Source organism: Stigmatopora argus, chromosome 3, assembly GCF_051989625.1.
Source record: "Stigmatopora argus isolate UIUO_Sarg chromosome 3, RoL_Sarg_1.0, whole genome shotgun sequence".
Lineage (NCBI taxonomy): Eukaryota > Metazoa > Chordata > Actinopteri > Syngnathiformes > Syngnathidae > Stigmatopora > Stigmatopora argus.
Window position 1 is genome coordinate 13,500,324 of NC_135389.1, and position 24,515 is coordinate 13,524,838.

Below are 24,515 nucleotides of genomic sequence, written 5' to 3' on the forward strand. Positions count from 1 at the left end.
TGGGTTGGACTGGAATTTATTCTTGAGGTTTGGATACAGTCATGTTGGAAAAATTCAGAACCAAATAATAAGCTAAGTCCGTGTACAGTAAGCATGTTCACTTGTTTAAAGTATAAAAAGTCACAAAAGAATGCAGATTCACAGAACAAAGACAGAAAAAATGAGTCTAAAATTCTAACGATTATCTGAATAAATGATACAATTTAAACCTTTTCATGAAAGAATTTCTCTACAGGAGCATTATATAAAACTTAAATATTCTCCATATGCTGCTTGAAAACGCTCAAGGCTGTGAATGTGGTGTCGCCATGACAACCGCAAGACTGGCACATCTATGACAAGTCATTTTTCATCAAGTGCAATGTGCGATAAAAAAAAACAAAAAACAAAAATGAAATGCGCATTTCCTTTAATGTATACACAACTGAGGGCATTTTATGTAGTGGTGAAAACAGTTATTAGTAAAAATCACGAGTAAAGTCATTCATCAATTTCATATGACACTGCTGTCGTTGATACAACTGCCAGACAGGACAAAGTGTGATATATTAACGTATCTACTCTTAAGCCACTTATAGCATCTGATAAAATAAATAGTCCTGAATAGCGAGGTTTGTGTTTGAGATCAATACCAGCATTGCAATTACAGCATAGAATAGAAGGCCATAAATATGAGGCAGTTATATTCAAGTCTTGAAGCAGGATAGCTGTGGGGACCTCAAACTCCTTCATAAAGGCTATAGGTTTACAAGTGCGTCTGTCCTTAATCAATGAAACATAAATAGTCGCTCCTTCTTATTTGCGGGTCACCCAAAACTCACCTATTTGCTTTTTTCACACTTTCTCAGGAGGAAGCAATAATTGGTGTCAAGGAAGTATATGTTAAAGCTACACTTCTTGATCTTTTTGTGACAGGGAGGTGCTACATTTAAGCCATGTTTTTAAGGGGAAGTCACAGAGCATTATGTCTGCTAATGACCTCGTTTTCCTCGTCCACATATCCGCCAAATTGACACCTCACCTTCTCCACTTCGAACTTGTAGAGATTCTCTTGGACGAGGTAGCGCTCTCTCCTCACTCGATCTCTCACGTCGATCGGAACATCGGGAATCAACCAGGCCAAAAAGAACTTGATCATGAACACGATATGCTGTAGACAAGGAAGACACAGCTGTCAACTACATTCAAACAATGGCTATTCAAAATACTTAATTCACTTTGCAATCAACCATTTTCATCCATTTCGGTGTACCTGTTTTTTGGCCATGATTAAAACGAACCTTCTTTGGCATTAGCGGTTATCTGGCACAATTGCAGATACGTAGGAGGCATTAAAGGAAAACGTGCCATTTTGGGTCCTTGAGATACAACCTACCAAATGAGGCTATGGCAATAACATTAAAAACTACAAAACTTGATGTAATTTTTTTCAAATTTAAAGATGTTTCTATTTTACAGGATAACTGTTAAATATATGATAAAAATGACTAATGGTGACATTTTTCATAACAACAGACTTTCAGAGTGCTTCAAAGTAAATGATATGTTAAAAATGCATTTTTTGATACCCCTGAAATGTCATTAACATATAAGCTTTTTGCTATAGATGAAAGAAAAATAATCGTTTTATTGCTTTCCCTATGTTCTACATCAGTGGCGGTCCGTGCATTTTTTCGTAGCGCCTTCAACGAATCAATCCAACCCTCAAAAACTATTTTATGGCTACAAAACCTCGACTGCAGCTACAGCTGCGACACCTAAAAAATAATCAATAAATCAATGCACAAAAATGGGGTAAAATCCACTTCCTAGCAGCATTTAATGATTCAATACAAATACTGGAGCTTTTCAGGGCAATGACAAGGCAATGCCATACATTACAACCGCGCAAGGGGGGTGATTTCCCCGGGAAAACGACAGCGATGAACGTCGATACGTCCATATACATCCATACGCGAAACGGCAAAAATTGCACTAAAATGGGGTAAAATCCACTTCATAGCAGCATTTAGTGATTAAATACAAATACTGGAGCTTTTCAGACATTACAACCGGGCCAGGGAGGTGATTTCCCCGGGAAAAGACAGCGATGGACGTCAATGGCGAAACGGCAAAAATTGCACTAAAATGGGGTAAAATCCACTTCCTAGCAGCATTTAGTGATTAAATACAAACACTGGAGCTTTTCAGATATCAGAACCGGGCCCACAATTGAAATATTATTTAGGAATATAGCCATATTTTACTCACCAAAAATCCTTTTTAACTGTACACAATATCCATCCTCCTTTCTTTCTTCCTTCTTTTCTATCGCCATCGAAGCTAATGCTGAAAGTCGAGCCTGTCCTGTTGTATTTCTGGCATAGTCCGTCTTGAAAATGGCTTTAAATCAACACAATATATTTGCTTGTGCAGCTCGCTCCAGATACAGTTTGGTAGCTCTGGTTAGTCCACTCTATCACTAGCCAATCATAGTTGGTGAACGCGATGACGTATCCCTACGCCTGCGAGAAGGCAATGACGTATCCCTATAGGTCCATCGGTCATTATGATGGTGGGGTGCTGGGTATAGCATTCCTGTCACTCTGTGGTCATGTATGTGGCTGGTTAGGTTAGGCCCTTTGGGTGTCCAGTCTCATGCATCCTTTTACATGATTGCTGTCAGGGTTATGGAGATCATAACATGGCTTTCTTCATTTGGCTTTACTCCTATGGCCTTTCATATTGGCTACTTGTCACATTTATGTTATAGCATTGCCTTCCTAGTTCACATGCACACACTGAAAAAGGAAATTCTAATCCCAGGCGGGTCCTCACTGTGTGGAGTTTGCATGTTCTCCCCAGGCTTGCATGGGTTTTCTCCAGGTACTCTGGTTTGCTCCCACATCCCAAAAACATGCAGGGTAAGTTGGTTGAACACTCTAAATTGCCCCTAGCTATGTGTGTGAGTGTGAATGGTTGTCCATCTCCTTGTCCCCTGCGATTTGCTGGCAACCGATTCTGGGTGTGCCACGCCAGGTGTCCGTAGTTAGCTAGGATAGGCTCCAGCACCCTCCACAAACCTTGTGACGATAAGCGGTTGAAAAAAATGAATGGATGAATGTTCTGCAAATGAGAATAATGGGCCAACATGTCTAAACAGAACAACTTAAGATGCTTTCTAAGGTGAAAAGACAAGAAAGGGAGTTACCACCTCCTGACAGACCGAACAACCAATAACTCTGTTAGTTTGAAATCCTACACTCAGGAAACACTTGGTGAACGACAGTGTAAAGGCCTCAGTAATTAGGAATAAATCATGAAAATCGGAAGGAATAGCAAAACTCAGATTTGATATTGCAATTGGGGGTGGGCAATTAATTTTAGAGGAATGTCTCTCAATCATTCTGTCTTCTTCCTTTAGTCTCTACTCACTATTTTCGCTGGTGCAATCATGCCACTGGGTGCTGTTCCAAGAGAAATGCTGCCAAGCCTATTTTTGCTGGGAATGATCTTAAAAACTACCCTCACTGGTCCCGGCAGATGGGTCAGGTTGGCTTTGTAGTGGCTAATTCATTTGGAAAAAAATGATTTCTGACACAACAACATTCAATGTGCATTTTAACAAAGTCATCCTCATGTACCCATCTGGAGCAAAAGCACCACAAAATTACCTTTAGCAGTCATAAATGATCCGATTACCTAATTTACTTTATATACAGAGGATGATTACTTTTCTTGATCCCTCTGCTCAATTTGTTTCTCAAAACTAATCAAAATCTCCCAACATTGCAGTTATATGTTTATAATAAGAAAATCCAAAATGAACAAACAAGATTAAAGTCATCCACTGTTGTGTAATTTAATTGTTGTTATTTAATTAAAGCAAACTTGGTCAAAATTCTTGTCTGGTACGGTCTAATTACTGGGCAAGACTACAAAAGTATTCAGTCAGGCACAGAAGGTTTAAACAAAAGGTTTAGTGAAGCTGTTACTAAAATTGGCATAATTATACAAAAGCGGAAGGTACACCCAAAATTGCTGCCAGTCTAAAGCTTCATGCAAAATATACTCTTAGGGTCATAAAGGAGTACCTGCGGGGAAAAAACCCGTAAGTGGCCAAAGAAAAGTACACATTTCAATAGAAAACGTGCAGGGCGTCGTAGCTTTGAGTGGCAGCTACAAAAATGGTTAAGAGAGGTTTTCAATTAAGAGGTGTATGGGGGTCTTGATAACAAAAATCACTCCAAATCGAACAGTAATTTTCTTCACAGCAATGGCACTTAAGTTTCTAAGGTTTCTTGTCCTTGTCCTGAAATCAGGACTTTTATCCCGTCAGGGTCACAAAGTCCAACAACACAAAACCTTGAATAATTGGAAAACGCAAATCCTTCCATCACAGTATGGTGAAGACCAGTGGTGGTCAGTGCATTTCCTAGTGACGCCTTCAGCAAAAACTATTTTATGGCTATAAAACCTCTACTGCAGCTACAGCTGCGACACATAAAAAAATAATCAATAATAACCTCATACAATTGAAATATTATTTAGCCATATTTTACTCACCAAAAATCCTTTTTAACTGTACACAAAGTCCATCCTCCTTTCTTTCTTCCTTCTTTTCTATCGCCATCAAAGCTAATGCTGAAAGTCGAGCCTGTCCTGTTGTATTTCTGGCATAGTCAGTCTTGAAAATGGCTTTAAATCAACACAATATATTTGCTTGTGCAGCTCGCTCCAGATACAGTTTGGTAGCTCTGGTTAGTCCACTCTATCACTAGCCAATCATAGTTGGTGAACGCGATGACGTATCCCTACGCCTGCGAGAAGGCAATGACGTATCCCTACGCCTGCGAGAAGGCATTGTGGTGTTGCCAACTCGAAATCTGATTGGTTAAAGCAACAGTCTTATCGACGCTTGTTTAATGCAGCAGAGCCTGCAGAACTGATTGTGAAGGCCTTGAAGCAGATTTCTGACCCTGGCAACAAATAATGGCTGAAATGTGATTTGTTAAATGCTTCAATATGAAAACACACATCTGGAAGCAGCACAGCCAGGGGGAAAAGCAATGAAATGAAGCTAACAGACAATTTGGAATTATTTAAGTATTCATGGACAAAATATAATTAACTTCAGTCTGTGATTCAGATATTTCTTAGGCCAGCAGAGAAGGCCTTGAAGGCCCTGACGGCACACCACTGTTCTACATTAATTGTGTTACTTTGGACAAACATGCCCTATTAATGTGGAAAATTATTGTGTGATTTACAAAACATTGGCACCGATCGATTATTTTAGGCAAATGCATAAACAAGATAACATGCATTTTTTCCTGCTAGCTCAGTGTCTAATAAATCAAATAAGTCATTACAAACAATATAAGCAAAACTTTAAAATTGGGATTTTCTGAAGGCAAAATGGCACGTTTTCTCATACTGTCTTGTAAACTCTCCAAGTACTTGGGTACTCATCTCAAAAACAGTTGAGCACTCTAAATGGCCCCTAGGTACGAGTGTGAGAGTGAATGGTTGTCCTTTGTCTCCTTGTGCCTGCGATTGGCTAGCCACCAATTCAGGGTGTCCCTTGATTGGTGCCCGTAGTTAGCTGGGATAGGCTCCAGCATCCCCCACGAGGAGAAAATGAATGAACCCTAAATGTACTACCTCCATGATGATGATGAAGGCCAGCTTGGCAGCCAAAATATGCCAGAACTGCAATGTGTGGGTGTACTGATTCTGATGGCCAGGAGGATAGCGGTAGTCTTGGTACCTGCGTGATTGGTGAATTAACATTCTTTAAAGACACGACTTCATGCCTTTATTTGACACCCAATCTAAAGCTAACAGACGCACCTGCAAGTTGTGATAGAGCCGTTGAACCAGGGCGGCACCTCATCATCATCTGGCCTGTTGGCCGGTAGAAACTCTGAGATGTTGAACAGAGACAAACTGTTGTTGATGTAGCCTCTCATAGTCACCACCCCATCTGGCTGGTAGGCGTACATATAAACAAGTCGGGGGATCATATCAGAAGTGAAGGCCACAATGAACGCCTGCAAAAAGGGAGTTGAAATTCAGCATCAAGATCATGCAAAAAGAATCACCATTTGCATGATAGTCCATCTCTTACATTGGTAACAACAGATAAGATGGCAATGCCACTGAGGATTTCTCCCCAGGCACCAATGCTGTGAGCTTTGGCTGCTACGGGACGCCTGAACTGAGTAGTGAGCTTCCAGGCGTCCACTCGAACCTCAATAATGTTGTTGAAGAGAGCCAACAGGGGAGCCAAAGGGAAGGAGGCAACAAACAGAGAGACGAAACCAAACTGGATCACTGGATCATGAAGAAAAAGAGATATGATTAGAGGGGGAACAGCGCTACCTGCAGGATTCAGACGTGGACGTACACCTTCATAGGGCACTAATTGGCTGTAATTGACAGTGCAAGAAGTTCAATGCATTTTGACTTGGAAAGCAGCCAGCCTTTCCATTCAAAATGGACTGGACGTCTAGTACCGTTAAAGGCACTGAAACATGAGCATTCACATCCATTACCACCAAGTTAAATAAGTTGAACGTAAATTGTTTTTGCAGGCAGGTAATGTTAAATGTGTTTTTTATTGTTAACATGTTTATTTGTTTCTCTTAGAGTTTTTTAAATATAATATAAAATATATATAGACCATGGACGTAACATTTTGGGTCAGGTAGGGCACAACTAGTATGACACCAAATGTTAATGTAGTCACCTACATCACCCAAAATATGATGTAGTATTTATGTAGACGCAAGGTCTAAGCAAGTTTTTTAAATGAACAAAAATAGAAACTGGCTATATAAAGGGTTAAATGGTTGTTTTACCCATTTCCAGGTACTCATCAAAGAGTTGTAGTTGTCCGAAGACCACCAGGTCGTTGTCTTGCTCCCAACGGCTATACAGACTGTCCGGGTGGTTGCGAGCTCCTCTGCCGCGCCACCAGTTCATTACCACCCTGTCGCACACGAGTGGGTTATTACTGGCAGGCAGAAAATATTGTAGATGAGAGTTTGGTATACTCACGGGACCAGAGACTCCTGAATGTTGCCCCACACCTGCTTTCCAGTCATCACAATGACCAACTGGGTGGTCAATTCAATCAAACAGCCACCAGGGTCACACTGAAAGCAAGCAGAAAAGAATTTGAAGAATAAATTCCAAGGACGCACTGATGGAGAGAAAAGCTAATGACTGATTTACATCAGTTTTCAGAGTATCTCTTTGTGCATTCCAATACCTGTTAACCCTGGAATAGTTATATTTTGAGCAAAATGTCAGCTTTCATTTAGAAGGTATTAACTTATTCAATTCTATCACAAAGGAAAGAAAGAATAACAAGGCAATTTAATGACGTCAAAACAAATAGCAGACAGTGACTAAATGCAATGCCAATACAAATGTCACTCCTTCCCACATTAGCGTAGCAAAGAGCGGCAGACATAGCTGTGATGGGGTTCTGAAAGTAAAAAAATATACACCACAAGTGTGGTTTTATGTTGACCACAAATGTCTACAACCAAATGATAGTGGTTTAATGACGAACTGACTTTAAACCTGCCTTAGGACAACGGATGTGAATTAGTACCTAGTGCTAGCTCCAACATATTTGTACATTGAGGCTTTGGGTTGACGTTGATTATTGTGCAATTTCCTAATTTTTTTTTTTTTTTAAAGGCAGGGTCAGGAGAGACGGCTATCTTTTTAGTGATGGACTCATTACACATGAATTAAATCAAACCATATCGATCAGCCAACTGAACAATGAAGCTCAAAGTGAATCGGTACTGATGCAGTTCCCTACCTCTTCATTCCTGAGTCTAGTCGTCTGGCCGAACATGTAAGAATAACCTCCAGGATAGCCGATGAATTTCCCCTTAAAGAAAGCTACGTAGAAGATGGAGGAGTAGTAGTTGACAAACTGGAATAAGAACATCTTCACTGTCAGCTTGTTTTCATATTCCACATGCGTCTTTGGAATTTCTGAAAGTCAAAAAAATGCACATGAACAAAAAAGAGTGGCACATCTTAATCACGCCTACTACGCCACCCTTCCTCTCACCTAGGTTAGTTATCCAAATAGCCACACGGTCATACATGAGGTTGAGTATCATAATGATGACAAAGTTGATGCATGAGCCGGTGACAGCAGTGGCCAGTTGTGGTGTAATTGAGGAACCCATCTTGTTGAATTGTTCATGCTCCTTCATGAAGCTGGCAAAGGCAGCGTAGACCGCCAGGCGGTATGCAATCACGCCGATGATGCAAGAAATGGTCAGACAAATCTTTGGGGAAAGAGAGCAGAGCCACAGAATGAAAAGACGACTGCAAAACACGCACCCTTGGTATTCTTACACTCAACAAAATACTACATACAAGCAAAGCGAGCTGAGAGATGCAATGACGTGAGGTTTGCAAAGAGTAGGAAGGAAATGCAGAAATAAACGTGACATTGCCGATTGAATGCTCACCCACAAAAGGACAGTAGCTCCAGACAGACAAATACGTGCACACCTGACTGTTGTTATGGGTAAGTTAGGCTCCATTTCCTATACCATAAGCAAGCAAAGCATGTACAAAAAAGGTCAGTCACACTTTGTTAAAGTCTGAAAAGCAATTACACGAGGTTCCCCCAAATAGCCGATCACGTCAGATCTGAGGCTGACCAAAGTACCAATTATCGCATTTGGTGTCAGTCATGGCGATAGATGTCCAATCCCTTAATCGAGATGGATTGGACATCTAATGCTGACAATGGCAGCACTTGAATGAAGATCCTGTTTGCAGACAGAGAAGGAAACTTGTGCTTGTGAATCCTTTTCAGAACTATACACCATGACAAAAAAATTCCCAAATGAAAGTGTCGTTTTTTTCAGCACAACCCTTACCCAGAATAACACGGTGATCCAGCACAGAAATAATTTTGCCACAATATCAGTAGCAGTCCTCTCAAGAACCAACTCTGATTCCTACAAATGTGGCGGGATGCGGTCAAAGCAAATTTCAAGAATCCCGTTTCATTCAATAATCAGTCCAACTTCAAATGACCTCATAAATACATTGTAGAGTCAAATCTTAACCAAGTTCTACTCAAAATAGATGACAAGATAGATGACAAGAGTTCTGTCATGAGTACATGAACACCTGAGTAATGGGATTCAGCTTGCGGCTGGTGCACTTGTTCTCGTACTCGGGACGGATCTGCAGTTGCTGCTCCGCCTCTTCAAAATCCACCAGATCCCACTCGTATGCTAGCCGGGCCTGACGCCTCTTCCAGAGCTCCAGAAATAAAGTCACTAAAAATCAAATATCTTTCATCAAGTTTCTTCTGTGCATCCTAAACTTCAATGTAAACATAGATATTTTTCATCCAAATCAGACTCAGACTCTTGACCCCAGAACAGTGAGGCCAACGCGCTAACCACTCTATTAGAGTTTCTGTTTTGTTTAAGAGAATAGTTAGTATATGTTAGAAATATTTCAGCAACAAAACTGTCACAAAAATCCAATTATCTTTGGACTTTTTATCCGTTTAGGTGATCGCTGCCGACCTGTCCCAGTTGACATGGATTGCCAGCCTATAAGGTAACACTTCAAATATATACATTTTAAAATCGAATCTTTTCATTCCGATTCTGTTTGACAAATGAAAGTGTATGATGTCCATCTTTTGATTTTTCTGAAAGCTGCACTCAGAGAAAAAAAATGTTTGGGCATCTCTGACCTCTGTGGACATTACATTTTGGGTCATGTAACCCTCTATGACAAGGGCGCTCATAGTTTTTGGCTCCAAGATCTACTTTTCAATGAGCCAACTTCTGGCAAAGTGGTCGTGGGGGGCCGCTGCGGGTGCAGCTTTTTGTTCCAGACACTTTAACCAACAGGGGTTGTACTGAAACGCAAAGTTAACTCAATAATTCTTTCACATAAAACTAGAGGAAGCTTATGTGTCACTAGTGGTACTTTGACACAAGGATGAATGGTCTTTAAAAATCAATGAACTGCACAACAGTTCAACCAGTACCACTAGGCGGTACTGCAGCTCAAAAGTGCAGGGCAGAATACGTATACTCACCCCAAATTCCCATGAAAATGGCAAAAAACAAAGTTCCTGCATTGTCGAACAGATGCGCTTGCTGAAAGAAAAAGCAGATTTGAAAACAATGAATGTTAGTTAAGAACATGCTTTCTTAATCATCGATTGTGAGAAGCTTCATGGATCAGGAAACATCTCACCCATGACGCGTTGCATGTTGTACTGAGTTTCCAGTAGGTACATTTCTTGTCACACAGTGGACACATGACAATATTGCCTCCAATTTGCTCACTGCAGATTTCCTTACTGAAAATAATTGAAAACAGTAGTTTTAGTGAACACGATCATTATAGAAAAAAATGTGTATTCTTTCTCAAATTCACCTCCACTCATTGTCTTTGTATGAAGTCAAACCGTAATAGAAACAAATTAATCCCACAATGGCAGCAAAAAATAACATCTCAGTGTAGAAGCCAAGCCAGGCAAAATAGAGGCCAATCCGCTCCCCATAGTACTTCCTTCGAGGGGAAAAAACATGTTGAGTAGTGAGATGCTTCAAAATGCCGACAAACATTAAAACGGTGCTTTGTAGTATGTTTAATGACCTGATGAGATTGAGAGGCTGCTCTTTGAAGAAGCATGAAAATGTGGCCCAGTGTTGATAGAGATTGTATCGGTCCCTCTCAAAACTAGAATCCTTTGGTTTTACCCAATATTTGCCCTGCACGTGTAAACAAACACAGAATTATTTGAAAAATCTTTGATTATTCAATCATACATTTGGAAAAGAGCACTCACGTCGTGCAGTGGAAAAGCCGCTGTGTACGTGCCATTGTTCAGCAACCTCTTGATCCCTTTTTTGTCTTTATCTAGGCGTTCATCCTCTCCGTATGCACACCTGGAGAGGATGTAGTACACCTTGGAAAATAGGCAGATTTAATCAATGGATTGCAAGTTGCATGATTAAATAAAATAATAACAAAGGGAAATATGTAAATGGCGCTCTTTTAAACATTTACAGAAAAGGTACAAAGCATACTTACTATCCTGTTGCGAGTGGCAGGCGTAAAGAATGTATCTTTGTCATCAATGAGAAAGAAGTCAGCTTTGCTCTTGTTGAAAGTCGCGGTGAAGTAATCCGGGTCAGGATACATGATGTGGTCGGGAAGACGCAAAGGGGTAGCCAACCAACTCAAGGGATTCACGGATTTTCTTTGCAGGTCGTTGACTTTGAAGGGTGCTTTGATTTTCAGCACATCTGCGTAAGTGGCCAAAACCTCCCAAGGAGCGTGGATCTTCACAAAGTAGGTCTTTCCATCTTCTGATTCCTATAATGTGGTCAACAATGAGCTCTACTGGTACCTTTTGCTTCCCATGCAAGACATTACTCGTTGAGTGATTGCAAACTCTTACTATTTTATCTTCCGTCTCCAGTTCCAAGCCAACTTTAATTAGGTTGGCTTCATAAAGCTCCCTCTTTCTTCTCTTTAGGAGAAAAAAAACAGGATGAATTTGCTTCAACAGTTCTACAGTTATGATTTCAATGGCTGCTAGAAAATACTACAATTCATTCAAATCAGTTATCGATCATTTCTGACACTACAACACTATATTGATTCTTAGGGCAATGGTAGGATGTTTCCCAATCAATATATACAGTTAACACAATGACACAATCACCTAAAGCAATCAAAAATACATAGCAATTTTAGATTTTTTGATAATTTTGTTGCTGCTAAATTTCACGCATTAGAATGGAAACCATTCCTTTTAATCGATGTTTTGCAATTTCAATTTGAATGTGAACAAGTTAAATGACTTTAATCAGGTCATGTTATACCTAGCATGTCTTCAAGTGTTTAAAATACACAGCCCAAGTTGAATTCAACCAAACAAAGTCGCACAGAAATGATGACAGACAGATGTGAAGACTAACACCCTACTATCAACTTTTACAAGTATCAGCAGTTTAACAGTGCTTGTCAGAGTAAACAGTGGAAACATCTCGACCCTATCTAGAGTATGTCCTGCTAATTCCCACTGGTTTGGAAGACATCTTGAAATAACAGCTTCCTAGTAGACCATTCAAAAAAGCCCCATGAAGTGGAAAACTTTTTTCTTACGTGTTTTTCACTGTCTTCGTCAGTGTACGACAGGACAAAATCAATTCTTCGCACTCCATCACGGAAGAACACCAAGTCTTTACTCTGTTGCTGTTTCTCAATCTAGAACAAAATGGCAGAGGTCACAAAATGTACAAGACACACATGATTGGCACTACACGTCTTCGAGCACAGTACAAAAACATCTCGCAGAGGCACACATTGTCAGTAGAAAGTTTCACAACATAAACTGTGTTAACGTTGCATGCAGAGGTCTTATACTTGACCTTTCACAGTAAAAAGCAGCCTTTGAGTGAACCAGAACTTTAAAGTGCAAAACAAAACTTTTTTCAAGTGCATCCCAGCAGAAGGAATCTTGGTTAACAATAAACCCCAAAAATAAAAATAAACAGTAGAAAAATACATCAACAAAAGCCAATATTTCTAAAAAGTAGACAAAATTGCACTAAGCATACATTTTTAAATGCCAGAACTTTTGTAGCCAATCAAATATGAATATTTCAGATCGTCCACCTTTGCTTGTGACATCAGTTATACTCGCAAATTCTCAAGCTCTTGTGATGGTGATATTTTTCATATACGAGTCGTCACTTGGCATAGGATACAGTTTGTTTGGGGGAAAAAAAGGTAGAATGTTTTACATGTTGTCCTTATGTTGTCTCAGTGTGGTTTTGTGTGGCGTCTGTTATGCTCACAGCCTTGTATAGTCATTTCATACACAGCTTTTTCTCAAAAGAACGAAACAAAGAAAAGGAGAACACAGTGCCATTACGCTCCCAATGTTCAGTTTTCAGCTGTTCGAACAGGACAGATGGTAAATGGAAAATACAGCACTCCACTGGACATTTCCTTCCTTATCTGATAAGAGACAAGTGCTAACTGCCTATAAAAGTCTCTTGGCACATTTTCTGCTTAACTGTTTTTTGGTGCCTGTGTACGAGTAAACCACAAGGTCAGGCCTGCTGAAAAATGGGAGTAAAAAAAACATGGGAGGTAGGGGTGCCTTGTTTAAGGATGACACCATTCCAAATCACCTAAGCAAAAATGTGAAACAGGAGAGAGAAATGGTTCGCTTGTCTTCCTCGTAGTTTTGATCTTGAGTCTCCAAATCTCTTCCTGCATGGTTTACATCCTCGGTGCCCGATATTTTTACACTTTGTATCAGGGCTGATTATTTAATTGCAGACTCATTATGTCTGTAGATTCTGAGTTAGCCACTCGAGAGCATGCGTGCACAGCCTTCAGACTGTTTGTGTGCACACTAGTAGTTTTTTACTAAGGATGTGGCTACTGTAATTATAATTGTGTGCAAACAGTTAAAAACAGCTGAGTATATAAGATGTGAATTTTAAAAAAGAACTTGGCATACTATTAAAAAATGGCTGCAATTTTTGAATCAGCATTCAAGTTTTAGGTTTAACCAATCTAAAATTATAACGCAACTGTTATTTTTTTCCTTTAAATTGATCCCTACAATAATTAAATCAGGGAGCAGCAGCAAATTGGGTAACATTTTCCAAGGTTTTAGCATTTATTTTCTGCAGTTCATGAACTTGTTTGGCCTAACCGGGTGTAATAATGTGTGTTGAAATGTCAGCCATGTGCATCAGCCGTTCGCTGAAGGGAATCAAACTGCACAGGAATGCTTGAAGAGAGGACAGAACAGTGTGTTTGCTAGTGGCTAATGCTGCTTCAGCTGTTCAGGGAGCTAAACATAACCACACACTACTTAATATCGCCACAGTGGCAACATACTTTCAGTAGGAAGACAACACTGTCTGCACTCAGCAAGGAGGAGCAAAAGAACACTTTACCTCCATCCCAAGCCTTCCTTTACAGTTAGACATGCACCAGAGCAAAATCCTTCTTCCCGATGGAGCCTTCCCGGAAGAGTGTGGGCAAATACTAAAAGCATTGCTGCCCGCAGTCTTTGGCTCCAGAGCAGCTGCCTGCCAGTTCTCTCATGCTCAAAAAAAAAAGTGACAAGGTGGAATGGAAGGAACTGGAAGGCTTAAAAAAAGGGAGCAACTAAAGACAACATCAAAATCTGTGTGAAAATCTTTCAAGTTAATTCTATAGAAGCTATGTTTAATGTTACTTTAGTTGGCAACAGGACACAAGAGAAGCAATTTAATCATTAATAATGTAGTAGTGTGATGAAGCTGGTGAAGTATGAACCATAGCAATCTAGCTACTCAAGAGCCTGAAAGCAGTAAATCAATGTATGCAAATCCATTGTGGGGAGTAAAAGCTTAGGACTAATTTGCTGTAAAAGTTTACAAGTCAAATTGTTGTTTTCTCCAAAATAATGTCTAAATAAATTCCCACATTAGCTCCTGGATTGAATGAGTTCATGCTGACCATGCGAGGGCGGAGACCTTCCTTTACAGCTGCAACACTCTCATTTGCCGTGATTACAGTTCTGCAAGTAGAAAGCAGTACTACTCCCACTTTGGACCCGCTCTTGCCAAATGGAGATGCTTGAGTTCTGTCCAGTCACCACCAACCTCAAACTAGTGGGTGATGTCTTGCTTCCTTTTTTTTGTTGCATGAGTAAAACATGGTGTGAAACAGTAAATGTCTATTTTTTACGGGGAAGTGTAAAACTACTTGTGTTAATTAGGATTTTTTTAGATGAGGTTTTTAAATAGGAACATGACTTGAATCCAAAATCCATGTATGTATATATATATATATATATATATATATATATATATATATATATATATATATATATATATATATATATATATATATTTATTTATTTTGCACTGGTCTTGCTCAATCAATAAGTGCAAAAAAAACCCACAAACACGTGTGGTAATAGCAAGCAATAACAACAGCTAGGAGCCAGCCAATTATCAGATGTGAGAACAAAACAATTTTAATTACCTCTCACCCCAGCATGTTTTCATGACCAGCACAAATTAAAAACATGCTCGAAAAGCTACATACTCTTTCCCACACAGATGCGCATTTTATTCAAGTCTGACAGACACGCTTTATTATTTAAAACTTAGCCAATGAGATGCATTGAATAGCATCACATCAAAAGCTTGTTTTTACCATGCCATACCCTCGAACGATACTTCAGGAACAGTGCCCGCTTTCTCGGGAACTGTGAAGGAACCGAGTTGAAAGTAGAGTCCTAACAGAGCAAACGGAAACCCAAGACGTTATTAAATGTATTTTAAAGTATTTTTAATGTGATCTGATAAACCAGAAATCATCCGGATGCAAACACAGCAGCATGCATCTGTGTGCCAGACTGGCATCTTACCCCAGTCAAAGAACTGTTGAGGTCTAAACTGTGAGCCTCGCACTGAGCTTCGCGACTACTGTCAGACGAGGCCAGCGTGGCCATGCTGCTGTTGAGAGACTCACAAGTCGCCACACTCGTACGGTAGCACTTTTCCAAAAGGAGAAGAGGACATATTTAGCATGGGATCGCCTCGAACCCATTCCAAGTCAATTGAAATAGTCCACACGGCAGCGCAAGAATGTCCTGCAACTGAATACGTAGGAGCCTTTTACCGTTTCCATTGGTTTTGACGTTAAGTACTTTTGGTTGACAAGATCTCCCAAGCACTTTTAGTGTGATTATTACACAACCAAGAGAAAAAACTGCAAATATAGTTCAGCATTTCTACAAAAGAACACGGTGGTGAAAGAAAAATCCACTCAATGTCAATTCTAATGGAAAGAAGTGTTCAACCTTCAGTGTCTGTTCTTACGTACAAAGGCCTGATTAGCAATTTCTGTTCACTTTCATCACATTTCTTGGCCAATTCAGTTCTTCCTCGCCAAACCAATCTGTGCATGCCTTTGTGATGAGCAAAATTACACTGGAACAGAAGATAGCCTTCCAGAAAACTGCCCCCACAAAGCTGGAAGCACGTAAATATCCAAACTGTATTGGAGACCGAATCAGACGTGTGTAATTGCACAATCTCAGTATTTTACTCAATATACCCCAATACATTTGTCCCTTACCTCTGATTCTCCATATAGGAAACCTGGCCCAGATGAGTCATGGTAAGAGCCATTCATATCATCTGGAAGACAGCAATAAGAGATACAAAAATATAAAGGCAGATTCCAACCATATTGTTGACTGTGCATCTCATGTCAGCGAAATCAAAGGTATGTTGTTATAAATTGATACTAAACAGCTGTATAGTTTTAGCAACTAGTGTTATGGTTCATACTATTGTTGGAGGCAGGACTCCCACCAGAAACAAAAAAAATCATCAGTTTCTGATTCAATCCACTTGGCTTTCAGTGTAAACTTAATTTATTTATATCTTTAAAGACAAAAGGACCTTTGCACCATTTACATACTGCCAACAAAAGATAGATGAAAAATTCTAAACACACCTTTACATTTAAATATTCCCATAACACGGTTATGTTTAGTCAAGAGTCACACAATTTATACTAAGCGTGGACTTCAAATAATTCAACTTAAATACAGCCATTACAAAATGTTAGCAATCTAATGAAATGTCTTATTTTGGGGTATCTGAAAGAATATGCTTCATTGGCAGTATTTCCATTTTATATTATGGAATTGTCTGTCTGCCCTTCTGTTATATGAGAAAGTCTCTTGAACAACTTGGCCTATTTCTGCACACCTGGCACGGTGCCGCCATGTGAGAAGCAAGCAGTAGCTTGAAAGTTACAATTACATTAAATACAGAGCTTATAACAAAATTCTTGCTTGTTTCCAGTCCGGCTGTCGGACTAGAAAGCTTGAAAGTCCCTTTTTCCATTCACTTTGTGACATTCTTGTGTGATAGCTAAACTTAGGAGAAATGTTTACTTTGGAAAGAGTTAATGCTAAGCAATCACAATGAAGATGTTAAAGTTTCACTGTGAAAGACATTCAGTTCTTTTCAACAGGGAGGGACTCAATACTCGATCATGCTTGTAAATATTTTTTAAATATTGTCATTTACTCCCACTTTGCTACAGTTATTCTACCGTGCCCTCTTTATAAATAAAGTACCGTTGTGACATTATTGGCTTCACAGCGGGCCTAATAATACATGCTCATAGACGCAAAACATTGTGGCGGCTAAATTTAGTAGACATGCGAAGCTTGACAGTGTTGATGACTTAACTTCAATGAAGAAAAACTGTGTAATGAACATTTAAAGGGTAATTTTAGAAGTGACCTAAGTTGAATTTTTGTCACCCTTGACTGGTGCAAATATCTTAGCAATGACTGTATTCATGTAAGGGTGCTTTTACAGTTAACTGCTTTATAATAAGAGGTGAAAAAAATACTTGGGTAATTTGAGTGGGTTTCAGCTGTACTATTTTAATCCATGCAAGTTTACTTGCAAAGAATGCAAACTTTGATCTTGCTTAGAGGTGACTCACCGTGATAGTAGTCAGACGGGCTCATCTCCATCAGGTTGTTCTCGCCACTCCAGCCCCTTACTCGGTTCATGTTCAGTATTTTGATGGTCCAAAGTGAGCACGTGAATCCACATCTAGCTGTGTCTGTCCCGAACCTGACGACTTCCTTACTAGGGCCCCTTTTCTATGCCGGGTGTCTACTCCTGGGTGACTCAGTAACCTGGTGCCCGGTTTCCCGTTCACCCAGTGACCACCCGCCGCCTACTGTCGTATGCCTCCCCACCCCGCACCATCACAGGGGGAGGTTCGCAGGGGGAGTGTCTCCCCCTCTCGAGCCAATAATACGAGCCCAATGGGAACCGAGTGTGTGGCTTTGTAATTTCTGCACACATTCAGCACTACTGAGCCAGCTGCCCGTTCATTAACCAAAACTGACCAAAATTGCTCTATTCAATTAGCAGAACCTTCTATACAAAATAACTGTAATTTTAAATGTTTTTCATTTTTCTAAAAATAGAAATATCTTAGGTTTCTTTGGGTTGTAGTGTATTCACCTTTGTCATATCCTTTTCTTTCTTTTTATTCATTCAATAATTTTCCGTACCACTTATCCTCACAAGGGTGGCGGGGGTGCCAGAGTTTAAGAATGGGTTGTTTTTGTTATTCTTGGCAATATAAAGTACAAACAATACAGTTACACTCATTTCCGCTCGTAATTTTGGCGTCACATATTAGTTTTGATGCGAGAGAAAAAAATATGTATAATAAGTACAATATTTACATTTTTAGTATATACATTTTTTATTCATTATTACTATTATTAGTAGTATTGAAATCTCACATTATGTTTCAATTAGTTGCTATTTTCATTTACTATGTTATTTTAAATCTTAATGGATGCATTCTCTCTCTCTCCCTCTCTCTCCCTCTCTCTCCTCTCTCTCTCTCTCTCTCTCTCTCTCTCTCTCTCTCTCTCTCTCTCTCTCTCTCTCTCTCTCTCTCTCTCACTCTCTTTTCTGCATTGTTAACCTTAGTTCCACTCTGCTCTCAATCCTCTAGTTCGGGAAATTCTCCCCCCCTAACCTTGTATTTTCTCTCAGTTTAAATTTAGTGTCAGGGCTATGTTGCTGCCGTTCATGTGGCTTCTACCGTCCTGTACTCGTATAATTACCCTGGCCTCTGCGGGGTGTGGCAGGCTGCACCGAAATACAGCTACTCATTTCCCCAAACCACTTTTTCTTCAGTCTCATATTGTCCGTTCTCCGCAACATGTGGCACTTCTTGGGTGTACACGGCCAATGTCTAATGGTAAACAGTTGCGTGTAATGACAAGACAAGCAGGACCACCTTTGATTTGGATTTACACTACACTACGCTAAAATGAGAATATATACTCGGCCTATGTAATCCAGCGTATCGCTTAAATACTATGTTATGTTAAATTACAAGTTAGGACGCAATTCTTCAAGTTGCATGTTAAAAGGTGTGTTGCAACTTTTGACTCTTGCTTTATGTAAGTTCATTTCGGACTTTTAGTTATTATTAGTGTGTGATAAATCAGTCAAAATAAATGGCACCTATGGAAAGCTAGTTAAAATTGCATAGAAGCCTCAACATGATTCAGAGAAAGCGCTGCGGTCAAACCAAAGTTACTGGCCTCGAATGCAACACGTCGTGTTTGGATGATTAAAATCCCCACAGTCAATTATGGATAAGGAAACATTATGTTTTGGAGCTCTTATTCTGAAAAGGGTACAATGACCCAATAAGTACTGCCAGACACCAAAGGAGTGGCTTAAGGTCAAGTTTCGGCTTATTCAGCCTTCACACTGGCTCATAATGTACGAATAGTAAACATGGGAGCTCATCCTACGAAATCATGGTTTGATACAGTATGAATGAGTTTGAGTCAAGTTTGGTACAATGAGGGAACTAAATTTTAAGTAAACTACTACTTTTCTTACGCATAAACAGCGTGAGCACTGACAGAATATAGTCAGGTTACTGGTAAAAATGTCAAGTTATTTGACTAGTACATACAGTCATATACAGTTGTGTCACAAGTGTTTTATACAAATATGTGTTTGGGATTCAGAAGTCAAGAGTGGGCCAAAGGCTCTCCCCAGCTAGAAATGCCTTATTGCAAGACTTGGCAACAATGGTTTTCATACCATTTTCTAACTTTTGTTGGGATTAAATGCTTTCCAAGTTTATAAGTACACAATATTTTAGATACAGTGACCGGGGCTGTTTGATTTTTAACAGTACTATTTCATTCACCCTGCCAAAGAGTTCAATGAATAGCCTATAAATTGTGGTTGCTTAGTCACTGCATCCCTTATCATTATGAAATGTGGCAAATAGACTTTATGTATTCCCGTTTCCCTATCCGGATTGAATAATTGTTTTTTTCTGCCATCTAGTGGTCAGCACGAGCCACTCCAAAACACTTGAGGAGGAGGCAACAATAAAATCATTCCATCGCACCTGACAGGACTTTACTCGACACGAGCAAGCAAGCGAGCGTCTTCGCCAGCAACACTCCACGCCAAAAAACTCGTTTGGGGTAAGTTTTGTTTAGATCTCTAGTAGACCTTAGCCACACAAAAAAAAAAGAAACAAAGTGGAAGCTCGTGTCACGACAGCAACAGGTAGAGTTGCTCCTACATTCCTTCGCCTCAACAAATGACGACCTGCTTTTTGCAGAGGACTACGGAAGTTACCTGCCTGATCACAGGCCCACCGTAGGAATCGGAATTGTCCTCAAGGAGACTTTGAGGATCCTCCATTTTTCCTTTTTTACCTCCTAATTATGTTGGAAGTCTCAAGACACAGAAGACAGGTAAGGAAATGTTCTCCGCTGCATGCTTGACGTTTAAAACAGACGCTATTGTGTCATGCCCATTGCTCGCGGTGACATGGCTGCTGTTTTCTTCGGAAAACAACACCCAATCATGCTTTTAAGCACCCGCATAAACATGTGCATGTGGTGAACATGAGCCAGCTTCTGACAATATGACCACTGCATGTCATATTGGTGTGTATTTAACTGTCTTCTCTTTACGAGTCTGATTGACACTGAATAGATTGTTTTTGTAGGTCTACAACTGCCATGCTTTAATGGTTCTAGATCAGGGTTAGGGAACCTATGGCTCGGGAGCCGTATGTGACTCTCTTGATGGTTATATATGGCTTGAAAGCCAAATGTGGCTCACCTGTGAGTTGAAAATATGATGACAGCTGAATAGTGTCACTGTGGTGTTGACACCACATTGATAATTATCTATATATTTTTATTTTATGTTTATTAGTATCTTCTGCATGCACTCTCATTGATTGTCATTGATACTCATTGATAGTCATTGATACTCATTGATACTCATTGATACTCATTGATACTCATTGATACACATTGATACACATTCATACGCATTGATTGGCAACAGTGTAACAATGTTGTCAAAAGAATTCTGGGTCCTTTTGGACTTTAAAAGGGGTCAAACGAATAGAAAAAAAATGCACACATTTTCATGTATATTTTTACTTTGAAATTCGGAGTGTGGATCTCGAGGAATAACATTTGAAAATCTAAATTGTTTATGGCTAAAAAGGTTCCTAACCCCTAAATTGTAGTCCTAAATGAGATGACAATAGAGATTGGTCACCATTTTATTCTGATGAAACGCTGTGAAAATGTTCTCACGTATTTGTTCTTGAATTACTTAAATATTACATAATACAGTGGCGATTTAAAAGCTGTTTATTTTCCCTGTTGTGAGGAACATATTTGCCCTTCATTCAGAACCAAAGTAGCAAAACTGACAATATGTAAATGTAGAGTGATGGATGTTATGACAACAGTTGCACGTGCAGATGATTTTAAAGTCTACACACCCTGTTCAAATTCAAAGGTCTTGGGAGCAGTTTCATTTATGAAAACTGGGAGGACTGGCGCTCCCAGTTTAAATTGATTGGGTTGCCTTGGCAGCCAATTATTTAAAGCACTTAAATCTGTACACCAATATATGTTGGCCCGCTGCTACACTCGCGTAGGCGTATCAACGGCGAGGCATTATTTTGTCAGTTACGCCATGCTGCATGCAGTGTTGTGTGGGATTTTGCTGTGAATAACACATGTTGAGAGCATGCATCCTACTGCACGGGACTCTGTTACTCTCAATTAACCCCGTCCAGTGTCAGAAAGGAGTTCAGATGGACACAGAGAAGTGAAACCTTATTCATATGTTGTTCCCATGTGAGAGTTCCTCTGGATTATTTTCTAGAGTGTGATCTTTCTAAGGATGTCATTTTTAATCTGAGTATTTTTACGTTCAATAAAAATACCTTTTGATTTAGATGTTTTGTTGAAAATGATTTAGAATGAAAATACCCGTTGTGATTGTTCTGTTCAATAGCCCAGCATTGAGCTACTGGAGCGAATCGGAGTTGTTCGAGAAAATGGCAATGAAAATGAGAAAATGTCACTTCCTCCTCTGGTGAGTAAATTGTGGATTTAATCTCAATAATGTCCAAGGATTACTAAGGATATTTATTATTATTCGATCATCCTCATCAATGGTTTCATTGATGAGCATGATTGAATAATGAGTAATTGAATCATGATTGGATAATGGTTGAAACAATTAAAATGAATTTGCCCATACCAATTAGATCGTCACTCGATTTGGCAGATCCAGAACGAAAGAATTCGGCCTTGGTTACTTTTAGTTTTGATACGCTAAATACTACATTGTTTTTCATAGCACTCCTACTGTACATCAAAACACATCACAAGTTATTGATTGGTGCAAGTGATATAAAGTCCTTCTATACAGATGCTGATGAGTAATTCATCCCGATATTGTTTTTGAGATGCAGTACAATCCCGTCTCCTACGACTACGTGCTGGTTGCAAAAACAAGAGACCACCTGGTGCGTGAGACGCTCAAGAAGCAAAACGAATATATCGAGGAACTTAAGAAGAAGAATTTTAAAATCACGGTGAGTGTAAATCAAAGAGATCGATTGAACAGTTTAAATTCCAGGTCAAATTGAAGTGAGCTCTTTCCTTTAAACAGAAACTTATCGACGAGGACCTGGTCTTCTTTGGTGTCACAGCTCCTCTGGAGATTTTTGAGAAGTACAGATATCTGCTCAAGGTTTCTGATGCCTGCAATTGGAGTTCAGACCAGAAGAATTTGTCGCTCAGCACCAGGTAAACATTGATACGTGGCAACGAATGTAGAATTCTTAGTAATTCTTAGCAATAGACATGATTGAACCTGTTTATTCTGTTCATTCTTTTGTTGAGATGCAGTAAGTAACTTGTGGCCAAGTTGGTTTGGCAGTTATGTAAACGATGCAAAGAGCTTGTTACTGTTAAAACGAGAATGCAGTTAAAAATTTCGCCGACATCATTTATCATATAGGAAATTTACTTGAAGTGATATGATAAAAAAAAAACTTTGAGTTTACAATGAGTGTCCTCCAGTGGAAAACCAATCCATTAACAAGTTCTACCTTTCGTAAAAAGCAGTTATGTCTTTCCTAAAACAAATTAGTTCCATTTTGTCAAATATTAAGGCAAACCACATACACGCAAGGCTTTATTTTGAAACTGACAGTAAAAGTTAGAAGGCCAAACAAGGCCATGAGGTTTTGACTACATTCTTCTTCTGTCAATACCTGCTCTTAGAGATATTTCATAATTTCTTCCCCCAGAATAAGAGTTGTTCACTTCATCTTGAATAACACACCTATCGGAACAGGAGGTGAGAGACTTTTATTCTTCTGCTTATTGACAGCCAATTCAACTCCATCTAAATCCTCTTTTTGTTTCACCAGAGAGTCTACGAGAACTCATGAAGACCAAGGTTTTTGAGGCGAGGTTCTGCCTGCATGAGGTACAAATCCCTCATTCGGTTATGTCTTTAATAACTCGGTTAAAACCCATAGTAAAAAAACAAGACATGTTATGTGTGAATGAACCAACGTATAACAACTTTGAGTGGTGTGAAATATTAGCATATCACTGGCCACCCAAGTGTGTTACCTCGTTGGACTGAAGTGTAAAACGCAATTGGCAATGGTGTGTCCAAACAATAGTCAAGTTCACCAACGGCATCTGACTGTGAGTCATGACATCTCATGTCGCTGAGTCATCCAACGATTCCCATGCGAGGGTTTGACTTTTTCAAGCACCTCTTCGTGTCAGCAGATTTTCGCTTTCGCAACACTCGCCGCAGGGGAAGCGGAATCGAAAAAAATCGGAATGCCGATTCACGCTCATCTCTGGTTGAATAAACAATTAACGCCAGTGTTTTGAAATGAGAATAAAATGTCGTCCTCACCGTGTACTTCCTTTCTCTTCACGTTGGCGCAGAAAATGAAACAGCGAGATCTGACGGAGAGCTGGGCTCGATGGACTGCTTGTTTCCAAGGGCAACCCATTAATGCTGTCAGGTTTGCATCCCAACATGCACTTCTCCACGTCTACAAATAAAGCCTTATTGTTTAGCATTGCCACGTTTCTTTGAAGTAGGCTCAAGTGTGCATCTGTAAGCGACAAACGTGTTGTTAGCTACACGTGACGGAAATAACACACACCTTATTTGGAGTCATTTGATAGACGCTAGTTGGATTGGGTTCACAGAGGTCACAATAAAATTGCAGGCAAACAAGCATAAGCATTTATACCTCTTTTCACCCGCTAATGCACAGGCGTCAAACTCTTGGCCCTAAAGGCCAAACCCAGCCTGCCATTATTTGTGGCGTGCCAAGGCAAATTATGTGCGTCGGTCGTCATTGTTTATGCTGCTAAAGAGGTATAAACGTGGATGCTAATATTCTGTGTCTATAAATGTTCTACTTGTGAACCTAAAATTTCATTTTACAGATTTATACTGCTCCTATTTGAATTTTATCACAACCCTGTCTTAATCATGACATAACATGTCATGAATAAGAATGATGGCCTA

The 24,515-nt window shown here is 39.7% G+C and overlaps 2 protein-coding genes across 4 annotated transcripts in view; one reads left to right on the forward strand and one right to left on the reverse strand.

Annotated features, from left to right (window-relative positions):
- Nucleotides 1-17,784, reverse strand: ano5a (anoctamin 5a). The gene is made up of 22 exons (XM_077596037.1): nt 17,560-17,784; nt 16,168-16,229; nt 15,455-15,583; nt 15,251-15,322; nt 12,175-12,276; nt 11,465-11,536; nt 11,095-11,379; nt 10,850-10,969; nt 10,657-10,772; nt 10,435-10,569; nt 10,252-10,357; nt 10,091-10,151; nt 9,160-9,311; nt 8,487-8,564; nt 8,078-8,300; nt 7,820-7,998; nt 7,042-7,139; nt 6,843-6,973; nt 6,110-6,315; nt 5,833-6,032; nt 5,644-5,749; nt 1-1,150 (listed from the first exon to the last, which is right to left on the reverse strand). The coding sequence occupies exons 1-22, from the start codon at nt 17,627-17,629 to the stop codon at nt 953-955; spliced, it is 2,901 nt and encodes a 966-aa protein (XP_077452163.1). The 5' UTR covers nt 17,630-17,784; the 3' UTR covers nt 1-952.
- The window catches only part of LOC144071171 (anoctamin-9), a 15,807-nt gene continuing 7,493 nt past the window's right edge, over nt 16,202-24,515 (forward strand). Inside the window, exons 1-9 of one of the 3 annotated variants that reach the window (XM_077596040.1) lie at nt 16,202-16,317; nt 19,962-20,104; nt 20,245-20,380; nt 21,954-22,034; nt 22,411-22,539; nt 22,617-22,753; nt 23,260-23,309; nt 23,383-23,441; nt 23,921-24,000. In XM_077596040.1, coding sequence (XP_077452166.1) covers nt 20,351-20,380; nt 21,954-22,034; nt 22,411-22,539; nt 22,617-22,753; nt 23,260-23,309; nt 23,383-23,441; nt 23,921-24,000 — 566 coding nt within the window. In that variant the 5' untranslated portion in view covers nt 16,202-16,317; nt 19,962-20,104; nt 20,245-20,350. The remainder of the gene's footprint in view (nt 16,318-19,961; nt 20,105-20,244; nt 20,381-21,953; nt 22,035-22,410; nt 22,540-22,616; nt 22,754-23,259; nt 23,310-23,382; nt 23,442-23,920; nt 24,001-24,515) is intronic. The other 2 variants (XM_077596038.1, XM_077596039.1) reach the window with 2 other exon arrangements.